This window comes from Capricornis sumatraensis, chromosome 8 (genome assembly GCF_032405125.1).
Source record: "Capricornis sumatraensis isolate serow.1 chromosome 8, serow.2, whole genome shotgun sequence".
Classification (NCBI taxonomy): domain Eukaryota; kingdom Metazoa; phylum Chordata; class Mammalia; order Artiodactyla; family Bovidae; genus Capricornis; species Capricornis sumatraensis.
In genome coordinates, this window is record NC_091076.1 from 74,454,809 (window position 1) to 74,472,229 (window position 17,421).

At 44.6% G+C, this 17,421-nt stretch overlaps 2 protein-coding genes across 2 annotated transcripts; one reads left to right on the top strand and one right to left on the bottom strand.

Moving 5' to 3' along the window:
- Window positions 1-8,603: 8,603 nt before the first annotated feature.
- On the top strand, window positions 8,604-9,581 carry LOC138083601 (olfactory receptor family 1 subfamily R member 1 pseudogene). Its single transcript, XM_068977438.1, has one exon. It carries the CDS (start codon window positions 8,604-8,606, stop codon window positions 9,579-9,581), a length of 978 nt encoding a protein of 325 aa, XP_068833539.1.
- A 3,657-nt stretch (window positions 9,582-13,238) lies between these two features.
- LOC138083749 (olfactory receptor-like protein DTMT) lies at window positions 13,239-14,183 on the bottom strand. Its single transcript, XM_068977590.1, has one exon. It carries the CDS (start codon window positions 14,181-14,183, stop codon window positions 13,239-13,241), a length of 945 nt encoding a protein of 314 aa, XP_068833691.1.
- Between the last annotated feature and the right edge of the window lie 3,238 nt (window positions 14,184-17,421).

A 17,421-nucleotide genomic window follows, 5' to 3' on the forward strand; every position in this document is an offset into this window, starting at 1 on the left:
AGGTTTAAATCCCCATTAGTGAATTTTGTCACACTAACTGTAAATCTTTTATTGGTTCTACTGGTAATCGACCACTTGATAATAGGAACACATACAGTGTTCCAAAGTTTCTGCCCTCATCTCATTAAATGTCCGTGTGAGTGAAAGTTAATCAGTCATGTCCGACTCTTTGAGACCCCATGGAATATACAGTGAATAGAATTCTCTAGGCCAGAATACTGGAGTAGGTAGCCTTTCCATTCTCCAAGGGATCTTCCCAGATCAGGGACTGAACCCAGGTCTCCCACATTCCAGGCAGATTCCTTACCAGCTGAGCCACCAGAGAAGCCCAAGAATACTGGAGTGGGTAGCCTATCCACTCTCCAGCGGATCTTCCCAACCCAGGAATCAAACCAGGGTCTCCTGCGTTACAGGTGGATTCTTTACCAACTGAGCTATCAGGGAAGCCCAAATGTCCACAGATTATTTTACCTATTTTTATATATAATACTTAAATGTGTAATAAGAGATTATTATATAATATATTATAATTACATAATACATTGTATTATTAAATTATATTATTAATATATTTATTATAATTGTAATAAATAATATAATCATAAATAATTATAATCACTATAATATTAATATATAATATATTATAATATATAATAAATTAAATATCAAAGTTGTATATTGTCACCCTACTTATTTAACTTATATGCACAGTACATCATGAGAAATGCTGGACTGGAAAAAACACAAGCTGGAATCAAGATTTCCAGGAGAAATATCAATAACCTCAGATATGCAGATGACACCACCCTTACGGCAGAAAGTGAAGAGGAACTAAAAAGCCTCTTGATGAAAATGAAAGAGGAGAGCGAAAAAGTTGGCTTAAAGCTCAACATTCAGAAAACGAAGATCGTGGCATCCGGTCCCATCACTTCATGGGAAATAGATGGGGAAACAGTGGAAACAGTGTCAGACTTTATTTTGGGGGGCTGCAAAATCACTGCAGATGGTGACTGCAGCCACGAAATTAAAAGACGCTTACTCCTTGGAAGAAAAGTTATGACCAACCTAGATAGCATATTCAAAAGCAGAGACATTACTTTGCCGACTAAGGTCCGTCTAATCAAGGCTATGGTTTTTCCAGTAGTCATGTATGGATGTGAGAGTTGGACTGTGAAGAAGGCTGAGCGCTGAAGAATTGATGCTTTTGAACTGGTGTTGGAGAAGACTCTTGAGAGTCCCTTGGACTGCAAGGAGATCCAACCAGTCCATTCTGAAGGAGATCAACCCTGGGATTTCTTTGGAAGGAATGACACTAAAGCTGAAACTCCAGTACTTTGGCCACCTCATGTGAAGAGTTGACTCACTGGAAAAACTCTGATGCTGGGAGGGATTGGGGGCAGGAGGAGAAGGGGACGACAAAGGATGAGATGGCTGGATGGCATCACTGACTCGATGGACGGGAGTCTGAGTGAACTCATGGAGGCCTGGCGTGCTGCGATTCATGGGGTTGCAAAGAGTCGGACACGACTGAGGACTGAAGTGAACTGATATTATATACACTATATATTTATTATAATATATTATGTAATATAATATAATATAACTTTATTATTATATTATAATATATTATAAATATAAAATATAATTTATTATTGTATTATTAGATAATATTATTAATATAGTGTATATTAATTAATATGATGATATATTATATAATGAATGATTATATAATAATTATAAATGATATACTAATATATTATACATATATTATATAACTATAGTTATATATAATATAATATTATTTATAATAATTATATAATAATATTATATATAGCATATAATGTTATATATATATAATATATATTATATATATAATAGAAGACTTCTGAGGCTTCCTGGAAAACTTTACTATATATATAATAATATAATATTATAGTATTATATTATTTTATATAATATATTATTATAATGTTATTATATATAATAGTTACATAATTATTATACATAATATATAAATATATATAATAGATTATAATCTATAATAACATTGTTATATTTATATTATATATAATATATTATTAATACATATACTTTGTGTATAAATATATTTATATATTGTTATATAATTAATACATTATGATATAATATATTATAAGAATTTAAAATGTCCATAGATTATTTTAATTCTTTAGGTAAAAACCATTGGAGGAAATAAGGGCTATTAATTTTAGAAGAAATTGTTCCATCTGAAGCTGTAGGTTCAGTGTGTCTGTGGGAGGAGAGTTCAGGATCTTCCTTCATTACCATCTTGAACCAGCTATTATTTTAAAAATACAAAGAAGAAAATACTCATAATCCTACTACTGTCATTTTACTACACTACCTTCCATTCTTTCTCCCCAGTTTTCAGTTCAGTTCAGTTCAGTCGCTCAGTCGTGTCCAACTCTTTGCAACCCCTTGGACTGTGGCCCAGCAGGCTCCTCTGTCCATGGGATTCTCCAGGCAAGAATACGAGAGTAGGAGCTCTTCCCTTCTCCAGGGGATCTTCTGGAGCCAAGAATCGAACCTGCATCCCTTGCATCTCTGGCATTGGCAGGCACGTTCTTTACCCCATGCCTAAATCTCTCTCCGACCTGCCTGTTAACCACTCGGTGCAATCTCAGAATGTCCCACCCTCCAACATGAAAGGGAAAGTCAGACTCTACCAGTTCATCTCTCTCCATTTGCCAAAGAGGAAACAGATGCAGAGAGGAGAAGAGACTCACTGGGGGCTCCTCACTCACTCCAAGACTTCTCTGACTCTCTTCAGAGCCCAACAGGGCCGGCACCCTATGGTCCCCAAGCAACATTTTCAAATGAATGAACAGTCAAGCTAAAGACGCTCATCCCCTGAGATGCGGCTATCAGTCCCCAAGTGTTGAAAGGTACACCAGGTGGAGGAAGGGCAGGTGAGACAGAGATAAAGATAGAGACTGTCCTTGACAGAAACTGATGAGCCTGGGAATTAGTCTGGGCCCTCCAGATGCAGGAGGGTTGCTTTGTCAGGCCAGTGAAAAGGACAAGACAGTCAAAGGGCTTTGGAACAAGCAGTAGGAATCATCTTGCCCCAGCACCAGCTGGTCAGGGCTGAGATCCTGGCATCTCTGACCTGGGCTGTGGGCTTAGAGAGCAGCATCCTTGAAGTCCATCAGGAGCAGCGCCACACGTGTCCCATGATCTGCTTTCCTGGGGTGAATCTGCCATCACCTCCAGCCCTTCCTGCCTCCCTGGGCTTCCAGGTTAGATGGGACCTTTAGGGCTGTTCCCTAGGGCTTGGGGAAGAGGTTCTGGGGTTCATGCTGGGACACTGGGCATCAGAGTCCTCAGCTCCACTTCACCACTCTCCTCACAATGGCATCAGAAGAAAGAATTCTTTTCTGAGCAGAGGAATCACAGTGAGGTGGCAGGTTTAGGGGTGATGGACGCAGCTCCACATAGGTACCTCCAGAGAGAAGAGACTAGGGTCTCCTGGCTGTGTGGTTGCCAACAAGCCCTGCCCCTCTCAGGGCCCCCTCAGAAGGAGGCAGAGGAGCGATAGCATCCTTTAGGGACATGGGGCCAACACAGGTGTTACCACATGGAGGGGTGTCTTCCGAGTTCTGGGCTCTCAGACCCTCGCATCCCCTCTCTCCCATTCAGTCTCTCTAGAAGGACAGGAGAGAAGGCACCATGCTGACTGAGAACAGAGGGTCCTCCTGGGGCCTGTGAGTGCAGAGGCCATAGCTCTCCGTGGCATTGCCTGGTTAACTACTTAGTGACCCCTCTGCTCCCAGGCTGCATGGCCTTAGGCTGTTGAGATAGCTCTTCCTCTCCAGGGCATACCTGCCTTAACTCCCTGGCTGGAAGCCGAGCAGCATCTGGTATATGGTGTGAAGGGCAGAGCCCACTTGTGTTCACAGGTGAGCGGTCAGGCAGGAGATTTGCTGGCAGAAAGTGGAATAATCAAAGGCAGGCAGGCAAAGTGGGTAAACTGAATGCCTGAGTGACAGGGAAATGAGAAATAGCCTCCAATGCATGGCAGATAAGATGGGAAAGTGCATGAAAACTTGGGTAGTCCAAACCCCAGATTCACATCCTGGCTTTGTCACCAAATTGCTGAATGAAGTCAGTGTTTTCTGGGTCCTGCTTCCCATTTGTGACATGGGTGTTGGGGGAGATGATATCTTAGAATCACTGCCAGTTGGCTGACACAGAGGTAGGAAGGAAGGTGCACTCTTTTAAAAAATATATATTTATTTAGCTGCCTTGGGTTTTAGTTGTAGCTTGCAGAATCTTCATTGCATCATGCAGGGTCTTTCATTGTGGTACATGGACTCTCTAGCTGTGGTGTGTGGACTCAGTATTTGTGGCGATCAGGCTCCAGAGAGAATAGGCTTCAGTAGTTGCAGCAAGCAAGTTTAGTTTCCCCACAGCATGTGGGATCCTAGTTCCCCAACCAGGGATTGAACCCATGTCCCCTGCATCTGCAAGGCAGATTCCTAACCACTGGACCATCATGGAAATCCCTGAGCTCTTTAAGAATGTCTTAGCTCTCAATACTCACTGCCCAGTGTAGAGTAGATACAACAGGTAAGACTGTCATGTAAATTATTAAAGAAGAATGAATGAGGAGTTGGCGGAGGAAAGCAAAGGAGGAGAGGAAGCCCTTGGAATAGAAAGGGTTCGTGTTGTTGTGCTTGGCTGTGTCCAGCTCTTTGCTACCCTGTGGACTATAGCCCACTAGGCTCCTCTGTCCATAAGATTCTCCAGACAAGAATACTGGAGCGGGTTGCCATTTCCTCCTCTAGGGGATCTTCCTGACACAGGGATGGAAGCTGCATCTCCTATAGCTCCTGAATTAGCAGGCAGATTCTTTACTCCTGAGCCAGCTGGGAAGCCCTAGAAAGAGCTCATTTTGGGTTAAAACAGGAGTTGCAGAGAAAGCTATTTGGGACGCCATCAAAAGAAGAATCTGGGTTGACCAGCAAGAGACCAGGGTCAAGGAATTAGATAGACACTCCCCATACTGAGAGACCTAGGGCCCACTGACCATTCCCCACTCTGCTAAGGCAGATGGAGGCCTGAGACAAGAGAAAGAAAGAAGTTGTTGGTTTTGTGTGCAGATTCCTGCATGGGTCTCAGTGTGCCCAGGAAGATCCATGGAGGTCTGACATTTGTTTCTCTGGCATTGGTGGGAGTTGGAGGAGGTATGTATCTGGGTCTGAGTCTTCAGGTGTATGTGGCATATACACCTATGGATGGGTCTGTGTGCATCTGCGTGTGTCTGTCCTACCTGTAAACACATGCATGTGAGTGTTCTCATGTCCTAGTGGGGGTGAGTGTGCCTCTGGCATGTCTGTGTGTCTGAAATTATCAGACTCACATCCCCTGTGCTTCTGTGTCTTGGTGCATCTGAGTATTTCCTACAAAGATGACCTTTTCCATATAAGATTTAGGGCCGCAAGTTGCCTGGGAGCTGGCATTCCTGATCTTAGATCTTCACCATCTCTGCCTCTCTTGATGAACACTTGTCTGTCCTACTCAAATGCCACCTCCTCACTGTAGCCTTCCGTGGCTCCCGGGACAGTTCAAACAAGTTCTCTGAGGGCAGATATTTAGTTGTCCATTCCTATAAGGCCTAGCAGGCAACTAAACATCTGTCCTCAGAGAACTTGTCATCTAGTGGGAAGACAAGGATCACAGCAGCAAAAGTCACTGTAATACCAGCAAATGAGGGCCGCGTTCCAAATGGGGGTTACAAGAGATGGAGGAGAGAGACATTCATGTGGGCTGAAGAAGTCAAGAAAGGAAGTGGGAGCTGAGAGAGGAGCCCTGGCATATACACACCCGCACGTGTGAAACAGACAGCTAAAGGGAAGCTTCTCTATAGCACAGGGAGCTCAGCTTGGTGCTCTGTGATGGCCTTGAGGGGTGGGATGGGGGTGGTGGGAGGCAGGCCCAAGAGGGAGGAGATATATGTATATATATAGCTGATTCACATTGTTGTACAGCAGAAATTAAAACAGTAAAGCAATCATACTTCAGAAAGAAATAAATACATATTTAAAAAAAGAAAAAAAAAGGAAGGAAGCAGGGCTTCCTGGAGGAGGTGAAGCTGGGGCTGGGTATTGGGCTGGGGTAGGAAGAGCACCGCAGGTAGGGAGCCACGTGCAGGAAAGGCACACGAGAAGGTGTAAGCAAGAGACAGTGACGAGGGCTCCCCTGGTGGCTCGGTGGTAAAGAATCCGCCTGCCCATGCAGGAGCCACGGGTTCGATCCCTAAATGGGGAAGATCCCACGTGCTGTGGGGCAACTAACCTCTGGGCCACAACTATTGAGCCTGTGCTCCACAACCAGAGAAGCCACCACAATGAGAAGCCCGTGCACCGCCACAACCAGAGAAAAATCCATGCAGCTACAAAGACCCAGCACAGCCAAAAATAAATAATTTTTTTAAATGATGGAAGTGGCAAATAAATTTTGTAAAAAAAAAAAAAGAGAGAGAGAGAGAGACAGTGAGAAGATCATCCTGGCTGGGGTTGGGAAAGGGAATAATGTGGAAGCAGCCGGAGCTGAGGTTGGAGAGGAATCCTGGGAGCCAAGCTGGAAGGCTTTCGGTGCCAGGCTGAGTGGTTCACACCGTATCCAGTGGGCAATGGGGAGACTTGGCAGGGCAGCAGAGCTGGGTAGAAACAGCATGCCCAGGAATTCCTGGGGCCCTTACAGGTCTGGCTTTCTCTCTCTTTCTCTCTCTCTAAGGCTGCTGTTCCAGCCCACAGGAAACACGCTGAAGTCTCTGGGCAGAGATGGGTAACGGTGTATCTGTCCCTAAGACCAGGGACCTCTGGCCAGGAGGCGGACCCTCTTACAGACTCTGCAGACAGCCCTGAGACCTGGCACACTGCCCTCCAGGTGACAAACCCAGCACCCCTCTGCTGTCTTCTCACCATGGTTCTATTTTCCTCCCAACCCCACTCTGCCTTCCAGGGAAGAAGCCACATGTTCACTCTCCCCCTTACCTGAAATTCTCTTCCTATTCCCAAGTCTCTGTCTGATGATCTCCTACTCATTCTCCCAACCCTAGCTCAACCCTTCACTTTGGAATCTTCCTTGAATCGGCCAAGCAGAGGAAATCGTTCCCACTTTGTTCATAGTTAGTACTGCTTCTTACATTGTGCATGGCTGGAGGTCAAGGACAAAGACTGACCTGCCTTCATAGTCCGAGAGACCAACACAACACCTGACCCAAAGCAAGCACTTGATAAACTCACGTGAGGTGGACTGTTGAACTGTTTAGTGCCACACAGCCCAACTCCAGCTAGAGCAGTGTGTCCAAAAACACTGACAACGTAGAGGGTAACCAGAATAGAAAAAGACCTGGCAATGGAGTTCTGTAAGGAAGGATCTAGGGCACCATGGGGGTTTGGACTGGAGAAAAGAGGACTCAGTGGACCTCGAACAGATTTCTTTGAACATGATGTGAAAAGCTGCAGAGAAAGCAGATTTGGTGTGTGGCCCCCAGCGGCCAAAACTGGGGCCGCTTGTGGAAGTTACTGGGAAGCTGGTTTCAGATGAGATTAAGAAAAGCATACTTAAATAACTAAAGCCTCCCTGAGCTGCCAAATAATAGGTGATGAATTCATGAAAGGCAAATATAGTAAGATGTCTTGTGAGAAAACTTCAGTTGGTATTCAGATGGGCTGGGTCTCAATTCTGCCCCTAACTACTGGTTTGACTAAGCAAATGATGAAGATGTCGTTGAAGATATAGATAGATAGATTGTGGTTGTTGCTGTGTTATTGTTTAGTCACTAATTCATGTGACCCCATGGACTATATGTAGTCCGCCAGGCCCCTCTGTCCGAGGGATTTCCCAGGCAAGAATACTGGAGTGGTTTGCCAATTTCCTTCTCCAAGGGATCTTCCTGAGCCAGGGACAGAATCCACATCTTCTGCATTTGCAGGCAGGTTCTTTACCACTGAGCCATGAGGCCTGGATAGATAGATGATAGATAGATAGATACTTGATAGACACATGATAGATGACAGTCTTTAATGCCTATTATGTGCTGGGCACTGTGCCACGTATTTTAGATTTATTATCCACCCTGTCCTCACAACTGTGGAGAAGGAAATGGCAAGCCACTTCAGTATTCTTGCCTGGAAAATTCCTTGGACAGAGGAGGCTGGCAGGCTACAGTCCATGGGGCTGACAAAAAGTGGGACACGACTGAGTGATTAAGCACATCCTCACAACTGTAAGAGTAGCAACTAGTATTTTTTCTCACTTAAAGGAGAAGAAACTGAGGCTCAGAGAGCCGCAAATGATGGAGCCAGGACTCAAAATCAGATCAGATCTACTCCCAAGCTTGAGACACCCCAGTGCCCAGAACACCCTTCTGAGACTAAGTTTCTTCATAAAACTAGGATTATTGGATGAGCAGTGTGGTCCCTACCCCATTTTAGCAAGCAGAAGTTTTCAAAAATATTCATATTTTAAAACATGCAGAAATCTACCTAGAGGTGCCAGATTACGTTGGGCTGTCTCCTCTCTCCCCTCCGCGCCCCCACCGTGGCGGCCACTCCATGGCTCTGGCCAACCTCACCTCCCGCCCAGCGTTCCTCCTCCTCGGCCTGATGGACGGCACAGACATCCACCCGCTGCTGTTCCTCCTCTTCCTTGGCGTCTACCTGGTCAATGCCCTGGGCAACCTGAGCATGGTGGTGCTGGTGAGGTCCGACGCGGCCCTCCGCTCCCCCATGTATTACTTCTTGGGTCACCTGAGCCTCGTGGACGTCTGCTTCACCACTGTCACGGTCCCCAGGCTGCTGGCCGGCCTGCTCCACCCGGGCCAGGCCGTGTCCTTCCGGGGCTGCTTTGCCCAGATGTACTTCTTCGTGGCTCTGGGCATCACCGAGAGCTACTTGCTGGCGGCCATGTCCTACGACCGGGCGGCGGCCGTGTGCCGGCCCCTGCACTACGCGGCGGTCATGACCCCCGGGCGCTGCGCGGCGCTGGTGGGGGCGTCCTGGGCCGTGGCTAACCTGCACTCGCTGCTGCACACGCTGCTCATCTCCAAGCTCTCCTACCCACGCGCCGCCCCCGTGCGCCACTTCTTCTGCGACATGACGGTAATGCTGAGCTTGGCCACCTCGGACACGTTGGCCGCGGAGACGGCCATCTTCTCCGAGGGCCTGGCCGTGGTGCTGACCCCGCTGCTCCTGGTGGCCCTGTCCTACGCGCGCATCCTCGTCGCGGTGCTGGGGGTGCGGTCGGCAGGGGGTCGGCGCCGCGCCTTCTCCACCTGCGGGGCCCACCTGGTGGTGGTGTCGCTTTTCTTCGGCTCCATCCTCTCCGTCTACTTCCGGCCATCGTCTGCCTACTCCGCCCGCTACGACCGCCTGGCCAGCGTGGTCTATGCGGTGGTTACCCCGACCCTGAACCCTTTCATCTACAGCCTGCGCAATAAAGAAGTCAAGGGTGCCCTAAAAAGGGGGCTCCGGTGGAGGGCTGCACCCCCAAGAGGTGTGACGGCAGGTCTGGACTCACTGGCATCTCAATAATAATGATTACAGAAGAACGCCACTCTCCCCTCCCCCTCCTTTTTATAGCTTTCCAAAACCCAAACAACCTTTAATCCCGCAATGTCTTATTTCTTTTTAAATTAAAAATTAGATCTGAAGCCAACAGGACAAGGTGTTTATTCAAGGGGATGGGGACAGAGCAATAAGCCAAATTCCTTTCTGTATTGCTTGAATGTCTGAAACAGAATCTACTTCTAAATTTTGGAAAAATGGAAGGGGAACAAGCAGGCGAGGAGGAAATGAATCTTGGGAGAGAGAGAGAGGGGAGAGTGTGACCAGCAGCAACCCCGTGGGAGGAGAAGAAATTAGAGAAACAGAGCAGGTCTAAGGTTTTTTTAAGTGGTTTCTTAAAGATGCCTTGCAATGTAGTCCACGTTTCTACAGACTCCTTTTCTAGAAACTTTGGGAAAGATCTAGTTATTTAATGATATAAATACTCTGAGGGGCTTCCCTTGTGGCTCGGCTGGTAAAGAATCTGCCTACAATGTGGGAGACCTGGGTTCGATCCCTGGGTTGGGAAGATCCCTTGGAGAAGGGAAAGGCTACCCACTCCAGTATTCTGGCCTGAAGAATTCCATGGACTGTTAAGTCCATGGGGTCGCAAAGAGTCAGAGCGACTTAACAACAACAACAAATATTCTGAAGGCAAAATACTCAGCATTGAGAATACTGTAAAGAAATGACCACTGTCATTTAATTTTGGAAGGAGTTTCAGTTCAGTTCAGTTCAGTCGCTCAGTCGTGTCCAACTCTTTACGACCCCATGAATCGCAGCACACCAGGCCTCCCTGTCCATCACCAACTCCCAGAGTTCACTCAGATTCATGTCCATCGAGTCAGTGATGCCATCTAGCCATCCCATCCTTTGTCGTCCCCTTCTCCTCCTGCCCCCAATCCCTCCCAGCATCAGAGTTTTTCCAGTGAGTCAACTCTTCACATGAGGTGGCCAAAGTACTGGAGTTTCAGCTTTAGCATCATTCCTTCTAAAGAAACCCCAGAGCTGACCTCCTTCAGAATGGACTGGTTGGATCTCCTTGCAGTCCAAGGGACTCTCAAGAGTCTTCTCCAACACCAGTTCAAAAGCATCAATTCTTCGGTGCTCAGCCTTCTTCACAGTCCAACTCTCACATCCATACGTGACCACAGGAAAAACCACAGCCTTGACTAGACGGACCTTTGTTGGCAAAGTAATGTTTCTGCTTTTGAATATGCTGTCTAGGTTGGTCATAACTTTCCTTCCAAGGAGTAAGCGTCTTTTAATTTCATGGCTGCAGTCACCATCTACAGTGATTTTGGAGCCCAAAAAAATAAAGTCTGACACTGTTTCCACTGTTTCCCCATCTATTTCCCATGAAGTGATGGGACCGGATGCCATGATCTTCGTTTTCTTAATGTTGAGCTTTAAGCCAACTTTTTCATCTCTCCTCTTTCACGTTCATCAAGAGGCTTTACTTGAGAAGAATTCCTTGGAGGTGATTTGACAGTTTCTACCCAATTAAAAATGTCCATATCCTGTGACTGAGTATACCATTTCTGAAAATTGAATTTATTATTCAAAACAATAAAAAACTGAAAACAACCCAAATGTCCACCAAGAATAGATTATTTAAATAAATTATGGTAAATAACATCCATTTAACAAAACATTACATAGCTTCTAGAAGAGTTACATGTCCTTACGTGAAATGATGAATTCAGAACATACTTGAAGTGATAATGAGAAAATGGCAGCTACGATTTAGTCCTATTTATTTATAATATATAAATACAGAAAATAACTGGAAAAGTATGCCCCAGCTTTTAACTGCCATCATGGAGAGGGTGAAGAACAATGGAGGACCCACATATTCCACCTTATTACTTATTTCTTTGTTGTTTGGCTATTTCTTGGTGAGAATGTATTATTTTCAAAATCAATAAAAATTTTTAAGAAGAAATGAAGTAAAAGTTGGCATTATTAGGAAGACTTTTTTAAAGGTGAGATCTTTTAAGACAAATTCTTTTCAAGAAACACATCAATGCATTCAAATCAAATCAATAGATATTTATTCTCTATATCTAGCAGATTCAAGGCACTGAGTTAGGCACCATAGAGAGGAGAGGGCACCTGTCTTCGAGATCAAGACACTTGTAATATACTTGATAAGAAAAGAAGTAAACAAAGAAAGCACCAGATACTTTCAGACATAATATTCCAGAGGAAAAAATCTACCTCAGAGTCATAAATAGACTTTAGTCTTCAGCCTCTATTTGTGTTACCTTGAGCAATAGGTGAGCCACCATTTTAATGTCTATAAATTAAACAATTCATAACAGAACTCTGTGATTCAATCCATATAATTTTAATTCAAAAGACGAATTCTCATCGAAAATATAGATACTACCTTGTACTTCCTTGACAGTCCAATGGTTAAGACTTTGCCTTCCAATGCAGGGAGTATGGGTTCAATTCCTGGTCAGGGAGCTAACATCCCACATGACTCATGGACAGAAAAAAAAAAAAAACATTAAAAAAAATGAAGTAACATTGAAACAAATTCGACAAAGACTTTAAATTTTTTTAATTAAAAATAAAATAAAAAATATAGATAGTACCAAAAGAAGCAGGTCTTTCCAGGTGGCACTAGTGGTAAAGAACCCGCCTGCCAATGCAGGAGACTCGAGAGACTCAGGTTTGGTCCCTGGGTTGGGAAGATCCCCTGGAGAAGGGCATGGTTGCAAGATCCACTCCAGTATTTTTGCCCCAAGAATCCTTTGGACAGAGAAGCCTAGAGGGCTACAGTCCCTGGCATTGCAAAATGTAGGACACAACTGAAGTGACTTAGCACAGCACACATCAGAAGTAATTAACTTGCCATTAACTGACAAATGATTGGTACAGTTAAAAGAAACAGAATAATTTTAGAATGTGGTCATTAAGTGGATGAATCAATCAACACCTGAAAATAAAATTAAAAACTGAATAGGTCAGCAAGGGGAAAAATGATGCTCCTAGAGAATAAAGTTACAAGAGTAACACATAATAAACTGGAAGATATTCTTCATGGAGTAGACATGTCTGGCAGAAGCAAAGTACAGAAGTGTTTGAGAAATTTGGATTTGTTTCTTAGAGAATTAGGAACTACTATACTGGACAGATGGAGAAGGCAATGGCACCCCACTCCAGTACTCTTGCCTGGTAAATCCCAGGGACAGGGGAGCCTGGTGGGCTGCCGTTTATGGGGTCACACAGAGTCGGACATGACCGAAGCAACTTAGCAGCAGCAGCATACTGGACAGAGGAGCCTGGTGGGCTACAGTCCACAGGCTTGCAAAGAGTTGGACACAGCTTAACAACTAAACAACAATACATTCCTTGAGTGCAATAATCACCAAAATACAGTGGTATTTATTCAAAATTGAATAATAGTCATTGAGTGTCCACTACGCATCATGGTACATCACAATCAAGATTCAGTGATAAACCCAAGAGACACAATATAACCTGCCTCTAATGACATTTGGGGGAAACTCTTCTTGGGGGTTCTATGCAGGCTGCACCAGCAGCACCAAGCTTGGGTGCTACCTAGGCTGTTTGGAATACTACTCACTGTCAGTATTACACCTACTGTTTTAAAACATCCCTTAATCTTTAAAGTCACTGGTTGAAAAAAAAGCTAACTGTCCATTTTGAAAAGACTCTTCTCAGGGCTCCCTTTATGTCTTGATTCCTCAGGCTGTAGATGAAGGGGTTCAGCATGGGGGTCACCACAGTGTACATCACAGCCATGACAGTCTCTTTAACAGTAGAGTTGTTAGATGAAGGGCAAAGATAGAGGCCAATGATTGTCCCATAGAAGAGAGACACCATGGAGAGGTGGGAGCCACAGGTGGAGAAAGCTTTGCGGATACCCCTGGCAGAGCGGACTTTGAGGATGGAGGACACAATTCGTGCATAGGATAAAAATATCAACAGGAATGGAACAATAATGACAAGCCCTCCCAAGATAAAAATCACCGTTTCATTTATCTGAATGTCAGAGCAGGCCAACTTTAGCAGAGCTGACATGTCACAGAAGAAGTGGGGGATCACGTTATCAGCACAGAAAGACAGCCGAGCCGTGAGCAGGGTGTGCAACAAAGAAACGCAGATGGTCAGCACCCAGGACAGCACCAGCAGGGAGAGACAGAGCCTGGGGCTCAGGATGGCGGTGTAGTGCAGGGGGAAGCAGATGGCCACGTAGCGGTCATAGGCCATGGCCACAAGGAGGAAGCTCTCCAGGTCTGCAAAAAGCAGGAAGAAGTACATTTGTGTCAGGCAGCCAGCATAGGGGATGGACGAGATGTGGCTCTGCATGTCCTGTAGCAATTTGGGCATTGTGACAGAGGAGAAGCAGAGGTCAGAGAAAGACAGGTTACTGAGAAACAAATACATGGGTGTGTGGAGGTGGGGGTCCAGGCAAATGAGGACGAGGATGAGAAGGTTCCCCAGGACGGTGATAACATACATGGCCAGGAACAGGGCGTAGAACAGGTCTTGCTGATCAGGTCTAATGGGCAGGCCCAGGAGGAGGAATTCTGAGACGACTGTTTGGTTTCCCATTTTCCTGCTGCTTTTGTTTTACCTTTTGAAAATTAGGAAAAATCTGTATGAAAGTATAAGCCTAAATATATATATATATATATATATATATAGCAGAACTTTCAAAAATATTTTCATTAAATGCCCATAAGTCATAGCAGTTGTTTACTACTTTATTTGAAATCTCCCAAGTATGTAAATAAATATTTATGTAAAGGAAACAACAAACGCATATGAAATTATGGGTCAAATTCAATCAAATTCCAAAATTCTCCATGAATGTTCCATAACAGAACCGTGGATGGCGTCAGAGCAGCATGATCTGAAAGTAGACAGGAAGTAGTCTAAATCTGTATGCCTCTCACTTAGGGATACAAACAGTATAATATCAAGCAGAAAATTAGTCACCATCCTTACCACTCAGGAATGATGCTGACGGTGAGTAAGATGATGGTGCTTGTGGTAGTGATGACGATGGTGATGATGATGGTGATGATGACTGATGACAGTGGTAACAAGAGCATGGAAACATTTGTCAGTGCTTGCTCTTGCTAAACACTGGGATAAAAGCATAATATGCACTGACTCATTTACTCTCCACAGCAACCATATGAGATAGGTACTGTGTGTGTGTGTGTGTGTGTGTGTGTGTGTGTGTGTTAGTAGCTCGGTCATGTCCAACTCTTTGCAACTCCATGGTAGCCCACCAGGCTCCTCTGTCCATGTAATTCTCCAGGCAAGAATACTGTAGTGGTTGCCATTCCCTTCTCCAGGAAATCTTCCTGACCCAGGGTTCAAACCTGGGTCTCCTGCATTGAAAGCAGATTCTTTACCATCTAAGCTACCAAGGAAGCCCATGAGATAGGTACTACTATCTTCATTTTTTAGATAGAAAATAAATAACTTGCCCAAGGTCACATACCTATTAAGCAACAGATCTGGGACTTAAATCAACAGTCTAACTTCAGAGCTTAACTTTTAGCCAGGAGGGTTTCCAGAACTGGTTACACGTTGCAGATGAATATATATTATTGAGAAAAAGTCTTACGGAAGAGAGCACAGGAAGAATGAGTTCTGAGAGTAAATTATTCTGCAAGAGGGAGTGGGAAATGTGTGGGGTTTTGTTGTAGTTGCATTTTGGCAGTGCTGGGCAGCTTGTGGGATCTTAGTTCCCTGGCCAGGAATCAAACCCTGGCCCTAGGCAGTGAAAGCATAGAGTCCTAACCACTGGACAGCCAGGGAATTTGGGAAATGTTTTTATTCATACATCTGAACATTAAAGAGAGATACTTGCAGTCAACTTCAGAGTACCCATAAATACAACCAACTTTTCCTTTTGGTCAGAGAACAGAGCAGGAGGGCAAACAAAAGACTCACCTTGGTGGGCATGAACAAAAGCAGCAGAACCAGAAAAAATGAGAGGCAAATGAACCAATTCAAGGAGGGGGTAATTAAATGATCCTTGAACCCTCTCAGGCTGCGAATATCTCAAAAATTGGGTCTGGAATAATTGTAAGACATTGATCTTTGAAAGATTTATTTCCTTGCATCTCACATTCACTTCCCCCCATTCAGGTAGGTAGTCAGGTCTGTATTCATTGCCTCAAGATAGAGATGTGGGAGGAAAGCAGAAAGAGTCCACACCTTTTCCTGGCTTTGATTTCCAAAAGCCTGAGCCCCAGAATGAGAACGGAATTTTCTGGTAAAGAAAAAATGATTTGGCCAGAATTAGGAGATGAAGTAAAGTTTTGTCCCAGCAAATCAGAAAGAGATTGCCTTGAACTTGGGACAGAGGAAGAGTGGGAGGATGCTCAGTGGACCCAAAGAACAGAGCACATCTGTAGCCCAGATAGTGCGGATTTCCTCTCAACTTAGGAACTAAATTTATCCCGAGTTAAAGATATTAATATCAGGGCAGTTTGATGGAGGGTGAGGAAGACTGGCTTCACAGAAAGGGGCTACCAGGACAGTCTCTTTCTGTTTAGCTCACCCACAAGCAAAATATTTCAGAGCCCAGAGGAGTCAGATTCCATCATTTAATGACCCAGGTGGCTCAGTGGTAAAGAATCCTCCTGCCAAGCAAGAGATGAAGGCTTGATCCCTGGGTCAGGAAGATCCCCTGGAGAAGGAAATGGCAACCCACTCCAGTATTCTTGTCTGGTAAATCCCATGGACAGAGGAGCCTACAGTTCATGGGGTTGCAAAAGAGTCAGACACAACTTAGAGACTAAACAGCGAAAAACATCAGCAGTCGATCTTGGCAAATTGCTGAACTTTTCCAACCTTATGCTCCCCATCGGTGAGTCTTATACCCCTTGAAGAATTGTGGGTTTAGAGTGATGGTTGTATGCAAAGTATAACATACTCTCCAAATATATAGCTTATTAGTTCCCAATAACAGCTTTGGTGATTCTCAACTACATTTGGAGATGGGAATCACTATTGAGGATGGAAAACAATGAGAATGATGACTTCTGAATCACCCAGAAGGAGCTGTACTATAGAATTAGGGTGTCCTGTTACCTGTTAAAGGAGATTTTAGAATCACTTCCAGCTTATCCAGCTTGTCTGAGTGTGGCTCCTGAGCCTGCTTCCTGTCTGCTACTTCTGTGTCGTACATTTCCAGCCAGAGGCTCTGCCATTGTCTTCTGAGTCCTCTCTTCTATGATGCCCTGACCCCTGGGATCCCTGGGTCCCAAAGAAACTCATTAATAACAAACCTAGTACTTGATCCCCCTTACTGAGCCATAGTTCTGAGCCACATTGCTGAGTAAGTCATGTCCAGGGACAGAATTTTGCGTTCACCCCAAGTCTGAGCTTCTCAAGGAAGCATTCCTTGATCATCACAGCCCACGATAATATCTACCTTCTCTATCTTCTGGGCTCCTACAACAGGTATCAGAGTCAAGTACTGTAGCATTTCATCACCATTATTTTATGTCATCCAAAGATTGCTTCCAAATATACCAATCTTCTCTCCTCCAGTAGACTTTAAGCTCCATGATGGCAAGTCATGTGTAGACAGATTCAACCAAGAAATAATCTATTAAATCATTAATGCATTCCTTCAAGAAATATTTTCTGGGTAACTGCCATCCACCAAACACTGAGCCATGTGATACAGGGAAAACAGTGGCCAAGGAAGACATGGTCCCTGCCCTCTGGAAGCTTATTGTCTAACTGGCAGACATCACAACAAAACAAGCCACTATTGAGTGTTATAAATGTTATCATGGGGAGATACAGGATGTGATAAGGG

What these genes read in the sequence shown, in the direction of transcription:
- LOC138083749 (XM_068977590.1), bottom strand. Translation starts at nt 14,183, where the DNA reads ATGGGAAACCAAACAGTCGTCTCAGAATTCCTCCTCCTGGGCCTGCCC.
- LOC138083601 (XM_068977438.1), top strand. Translation starts at nt 8,604, where the DNA reads ATGGCTCTGGCCAACCTCACCTCCCGCCCAGCGTTCCTCCTCCTCGGC.